The sequence below is a fragment of the Mycothermus thermophilus genome, assembly GCF_041956435.1.
Source record: "Mycothermus thermophilus strain CBS 625.91 unplaced genomic scaffold VTJ04scaffold_4, whole genome shotgun sequence".
Classification (NCBI taxonomy): Eukaryota; Fungi; Ascomycota; class Sordariomycetes; order Sordariales; family Chaetomiaceae; genus Mycothermus; species Mycothermus thermophilus.
Genome location: NW_027191430.1, coordinates 669,641 through 684,827, shown reverse-complemented (window position 1 = coordinate 684,827; position 15,187 = coordinate 669,641). Strand labels below are relative to the sequence as shown.

General features: G+C 56.0%; 7 protein-coding genes across 7 annotated transcripts; 3 read left to right on the top strand and 4 right to left on the bottom strand.

Annotated features, from left to right (window-relative positions):
* Positions 1 to 2,975: 2,975 nt before the first annotated feature.
* On the bottom strand, positions 2,976 to 3,245 carry VTJ04DRAFT_5951 (uncharacterized protein; the record flags this gene model as incomplete). Its single annotated transcript, XM_069364121.1, has 1 exon — positions 2,976 to 3,245. The coding sequence occupies one exon, from the start codon at positions 3,243 to 3,245 to the stop codon at positions 2,976 to 2,978; it is 270 nt and encodes an 89-aa protein (XP_069217979.1).
* Positions 3,246 to 3,302: 57 nt separating this feature from the next.
* Positions 3,303 to 5,005, bottom strand: VTJ04DRAFT_5950 (uncharacterized protein; the record flags this gene model as incomplete). Its single annotated transcript, XM_069364120.1, has 2 exons — positions 3,303 to 3,449; positions 3,506 to 5,005. The coding sequence occupies 2 exons, from the start codon at positions 5,003 to 5,005 to the stop codon at positions 3,303 to 3,305; spliced, it is 1,647 nt and encodes a 548-aa protein (XP_069217978.1).
* A 345-nt stretch (positions 5,006 to 5,350) lies between these two features.
* On the top strand, positions 5,351 to 6,365 carry VTJ04DRAFT_5949 (uncharacterized protein; the record flags this gene model as incomplete). The annotated part of the gene is made up of 4 exons (XM_069364118.1): positions 5,351 to 5,381; positions 5,482 to 5,972; positions 6,059 to 6,281; positions 6,340 to 6,365. 4 exons carry the CDS (start codon positions 5,351 to 5,353, stop codon positions 6,363 to 6,365), a joined length of 771 nt encoding a protein of 256 aa, XP_069217977.1.
* A 924-nt stretch (positions 6,366 to 7,289) lies between these two features.
* VTJ04DRAFT_5948 (uncharacterized protein) lies at positions 7,290 to 10,298 on the top strand (the record flags this gene model as incomplete). Its single annotated transcript, XM_069364117.1, has 5 exons — positions 7,290 to 8,128; positions 8,191 to 8,505; positions 8,572 to 8,889; positions 8,945 to 9,008; positions 9,063 to 10,298. The coding sequence occupies 5 exons, from the start codon at positions 7,290 to 7,292 to the stop codon at positions 10,296 to 10,298; spliced, it is 2,772 nt and encodes a 923-aa protein (XP_069217976.1).
* Positions 10,299 to 11,669: 1,371 nt separating this feature from the next.
* Positions 11,670 to 12,590, top strand: VTJ04DRAFT_5947 (uncharacterized protein; the record flags this gene model as incomplete). The annotated part of the gene is made up of 1 exon (XM_069364116.1): positions 11,670 to 12,590. The coding sequence occupies one exon, from the start codon at positions 11,670 to 11,672 to the stop codon at positions 12,588 to 12,590; it is 921 nt and encodes a 306-aa protein (XP_069217975.1).
* Positions 12,591 to 13,331: 741 nt separating this feature from the next.
* VTJ04DRAFT_5946 (uncharacterized protein) lies at positions 13,332 to 13,795 on the bottom strand (the record flags this gene model as incomplete). Its single annotated transcript, XM_069364115.1, has 2 exons — positions 13,332 to 13,680; positions 13,782 to 13,795. The coding sequence occupies 2 exons, from the start codon at positions 13,793 to 13,795 to the stop codon at positions 13,332 to 13,334; spliced, it is 363 nt and encodes a 120-aa protein (XP_069217974.1).
* A 641-nt stretch (positions 13,796 to 14,436) lies between these two features.
* On the bottom strand, positions 14,437 to 14,985 carry VTJ04DRAFT_5945 (uncharacterized protein; the record flags this gene model as incomplete). Its single annotated transcript, XM_069364114.1, has 1 exon — positions 14,437 to 14,985. One exon carries the CDS (start codon positions 14,983 to 14,985, stop codon positions 14,437 to 14,439), a length of 549 nt encoding a protein of 182 aa, XP_069217973.1.
* Positions 14,986 to 15,187: the final 202 nt, after the last annotated feature.

Sequence of the window (15,187 nt, the reverse complement as noted above, 5' to 3'; positions counted from 1 at the left end):
TTTACGCTGGTGATGACGCGGTGTGAGCGGCGGTGTTTGCCTGTGCCCGCGTCAAGTGAACATGCCCCGCGCACGGCGATTTGACGTTGGTCGAGGTGGGAAGCCTCGATGACGCCGATCGAGGGGCAGGGCAGTATGCGTTTGCCTAGACTGGAGAATCAATTCGTTTGTTTGTTGTGGTGTTGAGGAATGGATGGGTTCTGGTTGTCTGGAAGAAGCCCTTCGTTGGGTACGACTACAGCCGGCTTCGCAGTCTGCTCGTCGGATGAGACACCGCGCAGCAATAATCATGTCGCCCTCATCCGATCACGACATCGCCATTCTACACTCATAGGCCGGCTATGTTTTGTAAACACTCCATATTACTACCTCGTTGCAGCGCCCTTCGACTAGTCTACCTCAACAGGTTTCCGTTAATATCACGCACGCCCGGGTAAAACGGAGCAGTGCAGCTGAGGATCTCCGGATATGCCGAGTTGGGAAATCCTGTTTGGTTGTCTTGCGTGGGTGAGTGTGGGTTTGGGAGGAGCCAGGATATGGAACTGGCGGTGAAGGAGAGAAGGCAAGGAAAAAAAGTCTTGCGACCCCCGGCCCGAGGCGCGGGTAGGCGTTTGACACCCTTGGAGCCAAGGCGTCCCGAGGATCTGATCCGCCATGCTATGCCCTTGTTCTTGTGGATCGTGATAGTGCTTGACGTTCGAGGTTGTTCTGGGTTTCTGGTTCTGTGCTCGAGATAGGAGGGTTTTCACATGAGTTCACAAGTCCTGGTCGGTGGTCAATGTTTTTTTTGCCGCGGTGCTTCCTAGTTTGACACCACCAGGCTTACTATTCATGGCCGTAGTCCCCAAATGAATGAACCATAACAGCCTCATGCCCTCTCCGACGGCGAATTGCTTCACAGCCCTGCTCTCAGCCTCGGCTGAGATCGGAGAAGTTTGTGTGTGTCTTGTGTTGATGGAGTCCTAACTAACTAGGACCCCCGGCGTGGGTAAGGTGAGTCAAACCCAGAACTAGGTCCCTAGTAAACCCCCTAGATAGTGTCCTCCGGAGAGACGACCTCCACAATACACTAGCAAGACCCCCGGCTAACCTGCCGGACAGGGGACAAGACGGCGAACGTTCAAACTCACAAGATTGCCGATCCCCGAGCTCCATGTCCAAGCTTGAGATCAACCTCCGTTCCTCCTGCATCGTGCATACTGCGACTACCAAACTTACCAAGAATGCGTACCCTTCGGTTTTACGCCACCGCTGCGGTGAGGCTCATGAGGGCCTCACTTCTCCCCCAATGTTTTGATGTCTATCCAATATCATCCATTGGCAGCCAAGGCCTCACCGCTCGCCATACTTGATTGAGGTGAAGTCCGGCGTATGTATGTATGTATGTCTTATGTATGTAGGTATGCCCATCAACCATCGGACTCGGCGGAAAGAAGAGGGGCGATCATCCATCATACTACCTCTTGTCGGCTCACTTCCGACGTCAAAACTGCCGACCATGGTCCGACCGTCCGACCGTCCGACGCTTTTGCCTCCCCTTCCACCGCCGCCGCTACCGCCCAAGCATCGCCGATGATACCCTGCCCACCGTTTAACTGTTCCACCAAATTCTCCGTGAGCTCCATGAACCAGCCAGGGCTCCATCCGGACCCGGCGCTCGAGCGCGCGCCCCCGGCCGGTCGAGGGATGGTTATTATAGGGGGAGTGTGCATGCGCGTTGCGTCCTTTCCGGACACCGGAGCTCGAACGGAGATGACTGGACGGAAGGTTCGGAGGGGCGGCGGGCGGGCGGGTGGAGTCGGAGGGATGAGGGATGGAGGATGGGATGGGATGGATCTTGCGGTCAAGGAAAAGGCCAAGCAACGAGGAAACGAGGGGGAGGGGGAAAACCACCAAAGATTGAGGGGCAGAGAGAGATACGGTGAGAGAGCGGTTCGTGGGATGTAGAGTGGTGGCAAAATTATGCCTATCTCAGGTCCATATGGTAGTTTGTATGGACGTCATCGAGATGGATGGATGTAGAAATTTCTTGAGGAAGTGGTCTGGGAAGGAAGTCCGGAGTATCAAGTTACGGTGAGAAGATCATGGAAGCGTTGAGCGCAAAGAGATAGAGTTGCCCATCCCACTGCAGTAGACCTGCCGTCCCACCCCTTGCTAGGGATCTATCAGTGCTCGAATCTCACTGCCATGTCGTTCACTCGCTGCCGATGCCTACGCACCAAACCGGGGAGTTAGGTAGAGGGGTAAGAGACCGCCCCTGGAAGGGAGTCAGTCACCTTGATGACTGGACACACAAGGCAGACAATCAATCTTACCAGCAGTATCAAGTAGAGTGCTTTGTGTAATCCATCATATCAACCCTCCTGGATCGATCACCCTGCGGCAGCAGAGAGCTAGTCAGGCACACCATAGACAGACGGAGTGTCTATCAAAGCTTCAACATCACACAACGCCTCACTCATCTCACCGGTGGTTGCTAAACACGACATGCCATTCGTTGAGGGAACCGGAGAAAGGGATTTTGTCCAACGTGACAGAATATACCCAAGGCAGAAGGAAAGGCACATTCGGGCGCAAGAGGACAAAGTGCACCTGAGCTCTGTCTCATTCCAACATCCCTCGGCCGCCTGGCCCTGAGATCTATTATTCCCTTTCAGCTCCAGATCTCTACACCTAATTTGACATATCCCATTTTCCATCCTACCCCCTCCTCTTGGACTGGAAGCAGGTACTGCTTCCGCGTCGCCTTGCTTCAGCCCCAAGGCTGGCTCACGATGGTGACACAAAAGGGCCAACCGCCCAGCAAACTGTAAAATTGACATGAAGCCTCAGATGACAGGTTGTTGATGCGGGTGTCGAAGGAAGAGCAGCAACCGTTGGTTGGTTCGCTGAGGTCGTGTCGGGTATCGAGAAAAACGAAGTGCAAGATTGAACCCAGAATAACACAGGACGGGGGTCTCATGTGCCACCGTGCTTCACCGGGGCGTTTCTCGCCGTCCATACTGGATGGCCGTGAATTCCCCGACGGCCTGGACGCTGCGCGTAACGTCGCCTCGTTCCATCCTGTGGCATTGCCTGTCATCATGCCGGGACCAACGGGGCGAACTGCCGGCAGAGAGAACATTTCCCATGTGGTTCAGGTCGTGGACGGAGATGCTGTAGACCTCATGGAGATTTCCGAGACACGGCTGCGTGACGTGCGCCACCCACCACGTGCTCGAGGGGTCGAGCATAAGATTACGCATGCAGTGGACCAGGAGTGATTCGAATGCCGCGCAGATTCGAAATCTGGATTAGGATGCCTATGATGATCCAAAGTCCCAAAGACTGACGAGCAGGCTGTCGGATTCCCCAGACTCAGGAGCAGCCTTGGTGAATATCCTTTTCGGGATCATGAATTCGATAACAGGCGGCTTCTTGACTTCCTTGTTCATCTCGGCCTCGATCAACTGGAGTCGGTCAGCTACTGGCACCAGGCTTAATTGTCAGAAATAATAATACTTACACTGCCATAGGAGTGGTCCAAGAAATCCTCCAGGTTATACGCCTGCTTTGTGAACTGCTCCGAGATGATCTTGGCGATAGTGGCAACGTTGGGGTGGTAGTGAGACTGCAGCTGGACAATCTCCCACAAGCAGCTGTCGATGGCTCGGGTCTCCATGGGATCTGGCTCGTCTGGCAAGAACGGATCCTCCATGCCCTCAGCTTCCAGGCGATCCTTCTCCTCTTGAGTGCGCGGCACGCGGTGCATCATGAAAGTGGTCAGGGGATGCTTCTTGAACAGATTGTAAAACCAAGGCACGATGGCGACGATAGCGCTCGGCGGAGCGTTAAGGGCCAGGCGGGCCAGGCGCTTGATGAAGCTTGCGACAAGGACGGCGGGCAAGTGAGATGAGGCGAGGAAGGTGTCGAGAAGACGGAAGAAACGGGACCGGTGCTTGGAATGGAGCATGTCGGCGTCGAGCAGCGAGTAGAGTTTGGTGTAGAACTCGGGGTAGTCGAGGTTGCGCTCTTGGATGAGATAGAAGACGCCTGAGAGGGCTAACAGGGAGATGGAGCCTCCGGCGTTGTAGCAGTCAGTTAGGAAGTCCATGAGCAGTTCGGGCTGGTCAAACCAGGGGGCCACAGTAGTTGACATAGCCCCCAGGACCTTCTTCATTTGCTCCTTGGTCAGTCCCAGGTGCATGAGAGCCAACCAAGCCTCCTGCACCTGCTTCTTGTGCTGAATGACGGAACGAAGGGGATGCTTTTTCTTCTGAGGCTCCTCAATGAAAAACTTGTCCAAGCCCTCTTTGGATGTCGGCACGTCGTCCATGCTGAGCAGGAGATCAAACACGATATCGCGGACCCGTTCATCAACCTTCTCATGCTCCCTCAGGTAGGTTGCGATCGTCTCGAACGTGTAGAAGCGCATGTCATCGTATCCTCGGATGAAGTTCTTGGCGTAATACTCCCGTAGAGGGTCAACCGGAGACTCGAGAATGGCAGCGATGATAGCGGCGAAGTCGTTGCGCGGGAACACAGGTTCGGGGCGGTCGACGAGGTGCTTCGCCTCGGCCTTGATGATGGCCATGGCAAGCGAGAGAGCAGGCAAAGCCAGCTTCTTGTGGCTCAGCATGGCCACCAGAGTTCCCCTGTAATCGGCAAGACGGTCTCTGAGCCAGTTTGTCACTGTCGACTCCTTCTCTGAGGCATCCTTCCTCTTGACTAGGTTGCCAGCGGGTAGCAGACGGAGAAAGGTGCGGCAAAGAGCCTCGGAGGCTGCGAAGGCGGTCTTGGGGTCGTCATTGTGCTTTTGCGCGAGGTCGATCAAGTTCGCGATATTGTTGTAGTGCTTTCGCGACTCTTGGATCTCGGCCTCGAGGCGCGCGATGGTCTCGGTGGTGGCGTTGGGCTTGTCGTTGTCGCTGGCATCCGATTTCCTCCTCTTCTTGCTCGCCTCTCCGTTTTCTTGCCGTTTCCTCTTTCCGGCCATTGTGGCCTTGTTGCCTTCGTCGGCGGCCATTGTTGGTCCAGGCGACACGTATACAGCCGAAGGTAGACGATATCAATTGTGTTGGTTGCTGGAGTCTGCTCTTCGACTGCTGCTATGTTGATGTGGTTCTCTTCAGAAAAATAAAGTGGGGCCGTATCGATCGGCAGAAAATTGAACGCCAAGACCATCTGCCAAGACCCGACAGCTCGGAGCTTTGATCGCATCACGGGAAATCCCACGTGACTCCACGGCAAAGAGCCGGGCCAAGCGATTCCGTTAAAACCTCACTCAATTCGCTCGCCCTTGGCAACAAGAGGAGTTGCGACAACGTCAAGCCGCCACGCCCGCCTTGAAATCCTAACCCGACCTTGTACAATGGCGTCCCGCTTGGCGAGAAGTGCTGTCGGTGAGTGCGGATCGAGTGCAGAACTGTCAATTGAGGCGTCACTATGGACAGCGAGGAGCAAACCCGAAGGCTAACCACAGCACTCTTCGCTTCCCTCCAGGGGCCGCCCGCCTGCGGCCGACGATTGCTCCGCGCACTCTTCCCGCCATCTCGAGCCTCGTGACGGCCCGCCAGAGCACCACCAACTCGCCGGCCCCTGCTCCCCAGCCTACGACCACGGCCGCGACGACCCCCGATCCCAAGACCAAGGCCCAGTCGCTCCTCGATGCCCTCCCCGGCAGCAGCCTGATTTCCAAGACGGCCATCCTCTCGTCCGCCGCCGGCCTGTCCATCTATGCCATCAGCAACGAGTACTACGTTATGAACGAGGAGACGGTCGTTGCCTTCTGCCTGCTCAGCGTCTGGACCGCGCTGATCAAGTTCGGCGGCCCGCTGTACAAGGAGTGGGCGGAGGCTCAGAACGCCAAGATCAAGAACATCCTCAACTCGGCGCGCGCCGACCACACCCAGGCCGTCAAGTCGCGCATTGAGGACGTCAAGCAGATGTCGGGCGTCGTCGAGATTACCAAGGCCCTGTTCGAGGTTTCCAAGGTGGGTGAAACGGCAAACTCCGAGGCAGGGTTGGGGATTGGTCTCAGCAGCGCTAGAGGAGGTGTCTGACGGTCATTGTTGTTTAGGAAACCGCCCGTCTCGAGGCCAAGGCCTACGAGCTCGAGCAGCGCACCGCTTTGGCTGCCGAGGCCAAGAACGTGCTGGACTCGTGGGTTCGCTACGAGAGCCAGGTCAAGCAGCGCCAGCAGAAGGAGTTGGCCGAGGCTGTCATTGCCAAGGTCCAGAAGGAGCTTGAGAACCCCAAGGTGTTGCAACAGATTCTCCAGCAGAGCGTTGCTGACGTCGAGAGTGAGTGTCTTGGCCCGAATGTGACTTGACAGCGACCATGGCTGACACAACAACACAGGGATCGTCTCTTCCAAGGCCCAATAAACAGCAAAAGATGAGTGGTGGCTCTGTGACGGTGACCAAGCGAGGATTCCCTTTGTACCAGTGTCAATACACGCCTGTGCCAATACAATTTCCTGGTCTCGTTTGACAGCCTCGGTCCGTTGTCTCGTGGGTTTGAAGTGCAGTTGATCAGGGAGCCTCGTAATCCTGAGTGTGGCAGCAGCAGACTATCCTTCCTATCTGCATTCTACAGTTAGCTTCACCACCCTAAATATGGGTATGTGGTTGAAAAAAGCCAGGAGTTGAAGCTCATCCATGTCCTCACCATGCTTACCCCACCATGATCAATTCGGCCAGCCGGAACGGCAGTAGCTTATTCTCAAATGCATCTATATTCAACCACCTGAACAATAAACAGCTAGTTCATGCAAGCAGTATCTCTCATCACAGGTTTGGGCTATCAGTTTGAGGCTGAACCCCCAAGTTGAACTTAACTCGCGACCTCGAGATAAGAAATTGCTCTTTGTTAGAGTGGGGCTGAATCGCCCCCCGGGCTCCTCCAAGCTCCGATGTCCCGGCCTCTCGCCGCCCACGTCGGATCCATCCAAAACACCAAGAAACCAAGTGGATCCTGTGATGAAATCCAACACCCCTCGGAACATGACTTTCAACCCGTCAACCATGAAACCAAACATAAAATAATTTCTTTCAAGGGAAATCCACTTGATCCTGGGCATGTCTGTGTCGGGGCCGTTTTAAGGTCTCTTCTCTCGGACGGCTCTCGACGTCATTCAATCCGATTTCTTGTCAAGTTGACAATCCGCACACCAATACCACGACTCATGTCTTATGTATGAGATGTCTTTAGACCGTCTCTGGATCTCGCTTGAATTCGCTTTTGGACCTAACCAGGATATCATTCTTGGGAGGTTGAGCATCACTTTTGGGCAGCTTCATCAATAAGACATGGGAAACGGGACGGTCCGTCCTGTATCGGCGGCCACCACTGCTGCCAACAACCCCCGGAACCGCTCCGGTTCTTCCGGCTCCGGCCCCGATTCAAGCCATGCCGCCGGTCGGGATGGCTCAACACCAGACACATCAGCCGCATCGGCCACATCGGGTCCTTCCCGCACCACCTCGACGTCCGCCGGAGCTCGCCGGCAGTCCTCGATCCGCATCCAGGAACCACCCCCTGAGCGACGTCCCTTACTCGGCCAGCGCGCAGTCTTTGCCCACAACCTCGAGGGCGACGTCTTCTCATGCCACAGCTACGGCACATCAGCGCAGCAGGCGACTGCACCCCACCGCTCGCTGCCCGTCTACACCAACATCCACCGCATCCGGCGCGACATCACCTCCGTGGTTGAGGACTATCTGTCGCTGGAACAGCTTCGCGACGTGCGCTTGAACATCAGCGTCATCCGCCCGCTTGTCGACAAGCTGTACGAGCAGGATGACATCTCCATCGTTTATTGCTTGCTCGTCAACCGCGCGCAATTTTTGGCGGAACAGGCGCACCTGACGAACCGCCAGAATGTGAATTACACGAGAGCTATGCTGTGCGAGCTCATCGCCACCCGCATATTGCGCCGCTTTAACGAGGACAATGAAGGCCCAAGGAACTTGCTCGTCCTGGCGCATGTGTTGATTGCCGGGTTTCAGCCTTTCCAAGGCGCCCCGGAGGAGATCTTGCGGGAGGTTGGTACCTCGAAGTCGGCGCATAACCGAACTATGCCTGCCCTGGAGGTGGCCATTCTCAGCGACGCCCGTTTCTTTCTGGCGAGCACGAGTTGCCAGAAGATGTACGCTTATTCCTTCCCCTATCTTGCTGCCGCTGAGGTGGAACTGACATGGACAAAAACAGCGTGGACGCCATCTACGACGGCCGTGTCATCTACACGCCATCAAGCTTCAGAGACATCATCCCTGATCGGTACAAGCAGCGGCCCATCTCGCTCTACAACCCGCGCGAGGCGCCGCTGCTCAATCACTACCGTCTTGTGGTCCCGCGCATCCGGAATTACCTCGAAATTGCCCATTTTGCGGTGCTGTTGACGCTCTACCTCCTTTTTATGAGCGAGCGTGACTGGCGCCGAGTCAACAACCTCGAGGTTTGCTTCATTGTGTATGCTTTGGGTTGGGTCCTTGACCAGTTTGCGACGTTGCTAGAGCATGGGTGGTGAGTACATTGCTTGAGTCTGTTGCGAGGATCATGGATGGAAGCCGGGCTGACGCACCTCACCAGGGATGTCTACGCCCAGAACCTGTGGTCCTTCCTCGACGTCATATTTGGCGCCATCTTCTTCGTCTACCTCGTGATCCGTGGTTATGGATGCATTGCAGACGTCCCATCTGCTGGGCTGCAAGCTCTTGATGTCCTGGCCATGGGAGCCCCCGTGCTTATCCCGCGACTCGCTTTCAATCTGCTCTCGGATCATCTCGTGTTCCTGTCGCTGCGATCCATGATGTCTGACTTTGCTCTTCTGTCGGCCCTCGCGGCCTGGTGCTTCCTCGGATTCTTGCTGTCTCTCTTCTGGCTGGGGAATGGGAGCTTTGGTGCTGCGTATGTATTTGGTTCTTGGAAGTATCCGTCAGACTTGATACTGACAGTGACGCAGGACAATCAGCAAGTGGATGATTTACATCTGGTTCGGCCTTGATGGATCCGGCATCCACCACTCAGTACGTCTGCAAAGTGTTAAGATCATAGTGTTGATCATCCACTAACACTCACAGGTCGACTTCCACAAAATCCTGGGGCCCTCCCTCATGATCGCCTTTGCATTCCTGGGAAATACGCTCTTCCTGACCATTCTCGTGTCGATGCTGTCTACCACCTTCAGCCACATCGCAAGCAATGCGCCAGCCGAGATCCAATTCCGCCGCGCCGTTGTGACCTTAGAAGGTGTCAAGGGTGATGCTATCTTTTCCTACCCACCACCCTTCAACGTTGTCGCCTTCCTCCTCCTCATTCCCCTTCGCCGCTGCGTCTCCCCACGCTGGTTCCACAAGATCCACGTCCTCTCCGTCCGCCTCATCAACCTGCCCATCCTTTTAGCCATCGCAGCGGCGGAGCGCAGGTCATTCTCATCGTCCACCTCTCAGCACGACATCCCCGGACACCCGATCACACCATCCGCCATTTCCACTCTGGGGTCCAGCCTTACCAAGTCTACCAGCGGCACTGGTCTTTCCAAGCTGCGCATCCGCCGCCGCTTCTGGGACCGCTGGCGCATCACCACCCACGGCGACATCTCTGCCGTGTTTGAGTTACCACCGCCAGACTCAGTTCTGGACGAGATCACCACCGACGACGACCTCACCCGCCATCTCATCCGCAGGCAGTTTGCGCGGTTACCCTCAGCAACAGGACAGGCGGGCGAAACGCAGCAACAGCAGCAGCAGCAGCAGCAACAGCAAATAGACCACCAACAAAACCAACCCCCAGACTCCTCACCCCCATGGCAACGCGCCGCCCGCCGCCTTCGACGCACCCAGCAGCCGCCGCAGCAACAACGTCAAGATCAATCCTCCCAGGAATCCCAACCCCAACCCCCGCCTGAGCTCGAAATCCAACTCTCCCAATCCCCACCAGGCAGCACGGCAGTGACTAGCGCCAATGCCTCCCCGACCACGACCACCGCTCCCTACCGCATCCACAACAGAAGGGACAGCATCGCCCCGTTCCCCGGTCTGCGCGCCGAACTGCAGGGCGTGCTGGGCGAGGCGGACGATGCGGCGGGGAGCGGGATGCTTGTGGCGAGGTTGGAAGGGTTGGAGGAAAGGATGAGTAGGTTGGAGAGGTTGCTGGGAAGGTTGGTTGAGGCTGTGGAGGGGAGGGGTGGTGGTAATGGGAAGGAGGTGCGAGGAGAAGGGGGGAGTAGTGGGGATGATGTAGCTGTTGAGGACGATACAGAGGAGGAAGAGGAAGAGGAGGAAGGAGATGAGGGGGCTAAAAGGGGGAAACAATAAGGTATTGGGTTTTGAGGGAGGAAGAGGCTTGACATGTCTGAGAAAGGGGGCTGTAAACTAGGAGGGATGAATGGGTTTGGTTGAAAAGTATGGATCGCGTTGGGGTTGGTGTCGGGGAGTATACCCAGATGATATTGCATGACTTTGTACGTGTATGGAGCATTCTTTGGATTGTTCGGACGAAGCGGTATTCAGCGCTTGCAACATCTACATCTTAAAAGTCTTGTTCAGATAAAGAGGTCCTTAGGTCCTTTGATGCCGGTCACGAGTGCTATGTGTGGTGGCAGGTGGTTCCATGTCCAACGATTACAAGTCCAGGCCCTTCCTTTCTTTCTCCTTTAACTCTGGCCGTAGCAACCCAAACAAACGTCGACCACAAGTGATCGATTTCGACTTTGCACACCTTCATCCTCACTTTGGACCGACCGACATTTGCAATCCATCAAACCCCAACCTCCCATTCAGCGAGAACGTCAGGCCAAAGTCGAGAAACAACGAAGGACTTCGATTTACATGATGTGCTTTGTAACGCACTACCGCGACTTCCGTACGTCTCCCCAGACTCCGCGACCCCATTTTCTTGCCAGACAAACAAATCCATCCAGCTCATACAATACCAGACTGCGGCCATCGGTGGGCTCAAATCACAATCCCCTGCTTCCCCGGCATGGGCTTCAACAACTGTCCAACCTTCAGGGACGGGCAAATGCGTCCCGATCCGCCGAGGCTGGTGGCTCAGCTCGGAATGTGTCCTCAGTGGTGAGTCGCTCATTTTTCCTTTTATGCTCGAGTTTGTCCTCGTTGTTTCGAGATCTGTAAACGTAGATGTATGGGTCGGTCAAGCTGACATCACGCAGTGACTTAGATGGGATCTATGACAGGAATCAGACTCGGATGGTCAAAATCAAGTACGGCGTTCGGTGGGGGGTGGGACCGAACAAATCAGATCCGGGGTGCGATATCATGTGTTGTTGTGTTATGTGAGGTCGTCGATAGTGTTGATGCTGGAGAAACCTGGTGAAGGTGGTCAGTCATGCTCAACTGCTCAACACCTCATTGACCTTACGATCTCACACACAACGCAATGATTCCGCCTCCATATCATATCCAAACAATTTCCACAGACAGAGTTATTTCATCTTTGCAAAGACATGGTTGAGATTCGTTGTTGACTTACACCTCTCCATCACGTGCCCCACATATACCGTCAAATTCCACTTCCGAAACTCCAAAACTCACTCATACATCAACCGGACTCACTAAAAGCTCGCACAATATCGAACCAATCACTAACGGATAATCAGTATACTCCAATTATACCGGCATTTTGAGTCATAGAGACTTATCAAAAACGAACAAGGACAAGCCACAATGCTCCCAACCCCCTCCACCTCCCACGTCCCTTACTCCCGCGTCTACGAGCCCGCCGAGGACTCGTTCCTCCTCCTCGACACCTTCTCCTTACCATCCGAAACCTCATTCCTCTCCACCCGCTTCCCCGCCACCTCCTCATCCTCACCCCTCCTCCTCGAAGTCGGCCCTGGCTCAGGTGTCGTCCTAGCCTTCCTCGCGGCGCACGCCTCAACCCTCTTCGGCCGGCCAGACATCCTCACATTAGGCGTGGACGTGAACTGGTTTGCGTGCGAAGCAGCGCGGGAGACGGTACGAAAGGCTGTTGACGAGGTGAAGGAGGAGGAGGAGAAGGCGAAGAAGGAGGAACGGACGAGGAGCTCGGGGTATCTCCTCGCCACGGCGCAAGGCGACCTCGCCTCCCCGCTACGGCCAAACGTCGTTGACATCCTGGTCTTTAACCCGCCATATGTCCCTACTGATGAACTACCCACCCTGCCGAAAGAATTGGCCGATCTTACGGCAACGGCAGCAGGTAGCGCCACTACCAACAACAATACCAGTAGTTCCGAAAAGAAAAAGTCCCCACCCCCCAAAACAACCTACGACCAAGACTCCACCCTCCTGGCCCTCGCCTACGCAGGCGGCCGCGACGGCATGCAAGTCACCGACCGCCTGCTGGCGGCGCTGCCGGAGATCTTGTCGGAGAGGGGCGTGGCGTACGTGTTGCTTTGCGCGCAGAACCGGCCGGAGCAGGTAAAGGAGAGGATACGGGCCTGGCCGGGATCGGAGGTTGATGTTGATAACACGGGGATGGCAGGAGTGGAAGGAAGGAGGAAAAGGTGGAAATGGATGGCTGAGACGGTGGGGACGAGTGGGAACAAGGCCGGGTGGGAGAAGCTGCAGGTTGTGAGGATTTGGAGGGAGGTAGTGGAGGAATAAAGGCGTCTGGTTTGGTTACAGCATCTGGGGATTGGCAGATGAGGGTTCACTTCGCGTGGACAACGTCCTTGTTATGAATAGTCCGGACATGGGACGCATATTTTGAGTTTGCCGTGGCGAGGCGGATATGTGGTCGGCCAGGTCTTGTTCCATCAGGTAGTATCTTCTCAGCTGGAGATGCTGGCTCTCGGTGCCGTACAACACACGGCCAAGAGGAACTCGAACCAGTCATGACAGTCATGACGGAGGCAAGCATGACTCGAGGACAAGTTGAGGTTCGAACAGCGCCCAACCACCAACTCCAGTCAACTTGTGTATCTCCATGACACAGGGTCGATTCAAGCAATTCCCTGTTGCTTTTATTACTCCATCATCCAACACATTCTTTTGGCGCGTCTACCGGAGCCTCACCGCCACCAGGGAACCGATATGTTTGGTGTATGTCTCGTCTGTGCGCCGAACAAAAATTAACAAAAACCCAATCCTGTATCGCCGTTGTACATAGTCCGAAACAAGAGTAGTACCCCTTCAGAATTTGACCACCGGCCCGAACGCGCTTCGATCGAACAGACGTTGTGTAGTAGTAGAATCGATGACCGCGGTGATGGCTGTGATGTTGATGATGACGCGTGCGCCTCGACACCGACCCTTTCTTTTCCCGACTCCCCGATCCAGACAGGCCGTCCAGCCCCGAAATATCCCCGGTACCGTTCTGCCCTTCCCTCGTCATCCACCACCCACTTAGAACCCCCTTCCCCTCCCCCTTCCACCCCTCCCGCCGCGTCCTCCGCGACCCCGACCCCTGCCGCGCCCGCGCTCGGCCTCCTTGCGGGCCTTGTTCTTGGGCTTGGGCGCGTCGTCGATCAGCAGCGTGTCGAGCGGCAGCGAGTCGGGCAGGATGTAGTAGCGGATGGTGCTGCCGCGGACGTTGAGGGTCTCGAGGGCGATGGGTTCGCCGCCGCGGGGTGTCATCTTGACGTTGCGCAGCGCCGTGTTCATCTGCGGCGAGACGGAGGCGATGGTGCCGTGGACGATGGTGCCGTTTTTGAGCTCGATGGTGACGGTTTCGTTATTGCATTTCATGAGGAACCTGGGAGAAGGGAAAGGAGGGAAAGGTTTGTTAGAGTCGCGGTTGGGAGGAAAGAAAAGTTGGAGGAGGCTGGGTTGTTGTTTGGGTGCTTGCTTGCTTACCTGACGAGCTTCATCTTGACGGATTTGGGTCGGGCAGACGGATTGTCTGCTCCAGATGCTCAATCGGTGAATGGACGGTCGGAATGAGAGGGTATATGGGGTCGGAGCAGTTGGTGAAGTGTTGGTGAAGCGATTGATGTGGTTGTTCGCGGTGTTGATGATTTCGATGTAAACCTGAGCTTGGGGCAGCTTCGGCCTTGGGAAGATGCACGATGCAGTTCCAGTCGGTTGCCAAGCCTGAAATTTCACAACGCGGCGATACGAGGCATTACGGTAAGCTTCCGGAAGCTTTCCCGGACCCACTTTATCCAGCCAGGACGTTTGCGTAACCCCAACCCTCGCTTCTCGGCAGATGTCATGCCCAAGGCTGATGCAACCCTGGGCTTGGGTTCCCCGCCATCACCAAATGCCTCTGAACATCGGGAACCCAGGCTGATTGCCTGGGTTGCATGAAATTGGTAGGCTGAAGAATGCACAAGGGTATTCGTCCATTCATTCACTCAAATTGTTGATAGATACAGGGCATCTAGCCGTTGACCCCCCTAGTCCTTCTGGCTCAGAGCCCCTCCTATGTACAGTTGCAGTGCAACATCCAAGCGTGGGGTTGTGAAGTGCTTCCGCAGCACCACCTCTCCCCTGCCTGCCTCTCACACGTCTATTTGTCCTTCTCATTCTCCGACACCTTCTCCCACTCGTCCTCGGTGCTCGCGCTGCTTCGAACCCCCTGACTCTGGCTTGATTCCTCCTCCACAGTCCTCAGCTTCAGCTCTCCGCGAGCCTCCGTTGGCTCCACCACAGAACTGACTGCCTCAGGCTGTTTTGTCGCAGGCGGTACTGGGACTGGCGTGGCTTCCTTCGTGGCAGGTTTGCGCAGGCTTGCCGTAGACGATCTCGCGGTAGGTTCCACCTCGGTCTCGGTCTCGTCGGACGATGAGCTGGCCGGCGGCGGGGCCGCGGCGCGGCGCTTCTTCTCCTCTTCCAGGCGCTGCTGTTCCCTAAGCTCCCGGGCGAACCAGTTAATGGCGAACCAGAGGCCGCCGCACAGCACCGAGAGCACGAGGAAGTGGATGCTGTAGGTGACGAAGAGGAGGACGGCAAGGATAACCTGCAGGGCGGCGAAAGTGGCGTTGGTGGCCACCAGCAGGGTCGGTGTTGGCCCTGGAGTGAAGATGGACTCCCAGAGCTCTACAAAGAAGTTGGCCATGGCGCCTGTTGATTTGGGTCTCGGAAGGCCCGAGTTGGGATGCTTGCGGTGTTTCTCTTGTCGCACGGCAGGATGGGCCGTCGGAATAATATGCGATTACAATGCGTGTGGTCGCCCGGGGTCGCGCAAGTGTTTGATGGAAAGCGGCGGGGTTGACTGGAGCGTGGTGTGTCCGGGTCAGCTTGTCGATCACGAGGCGAGG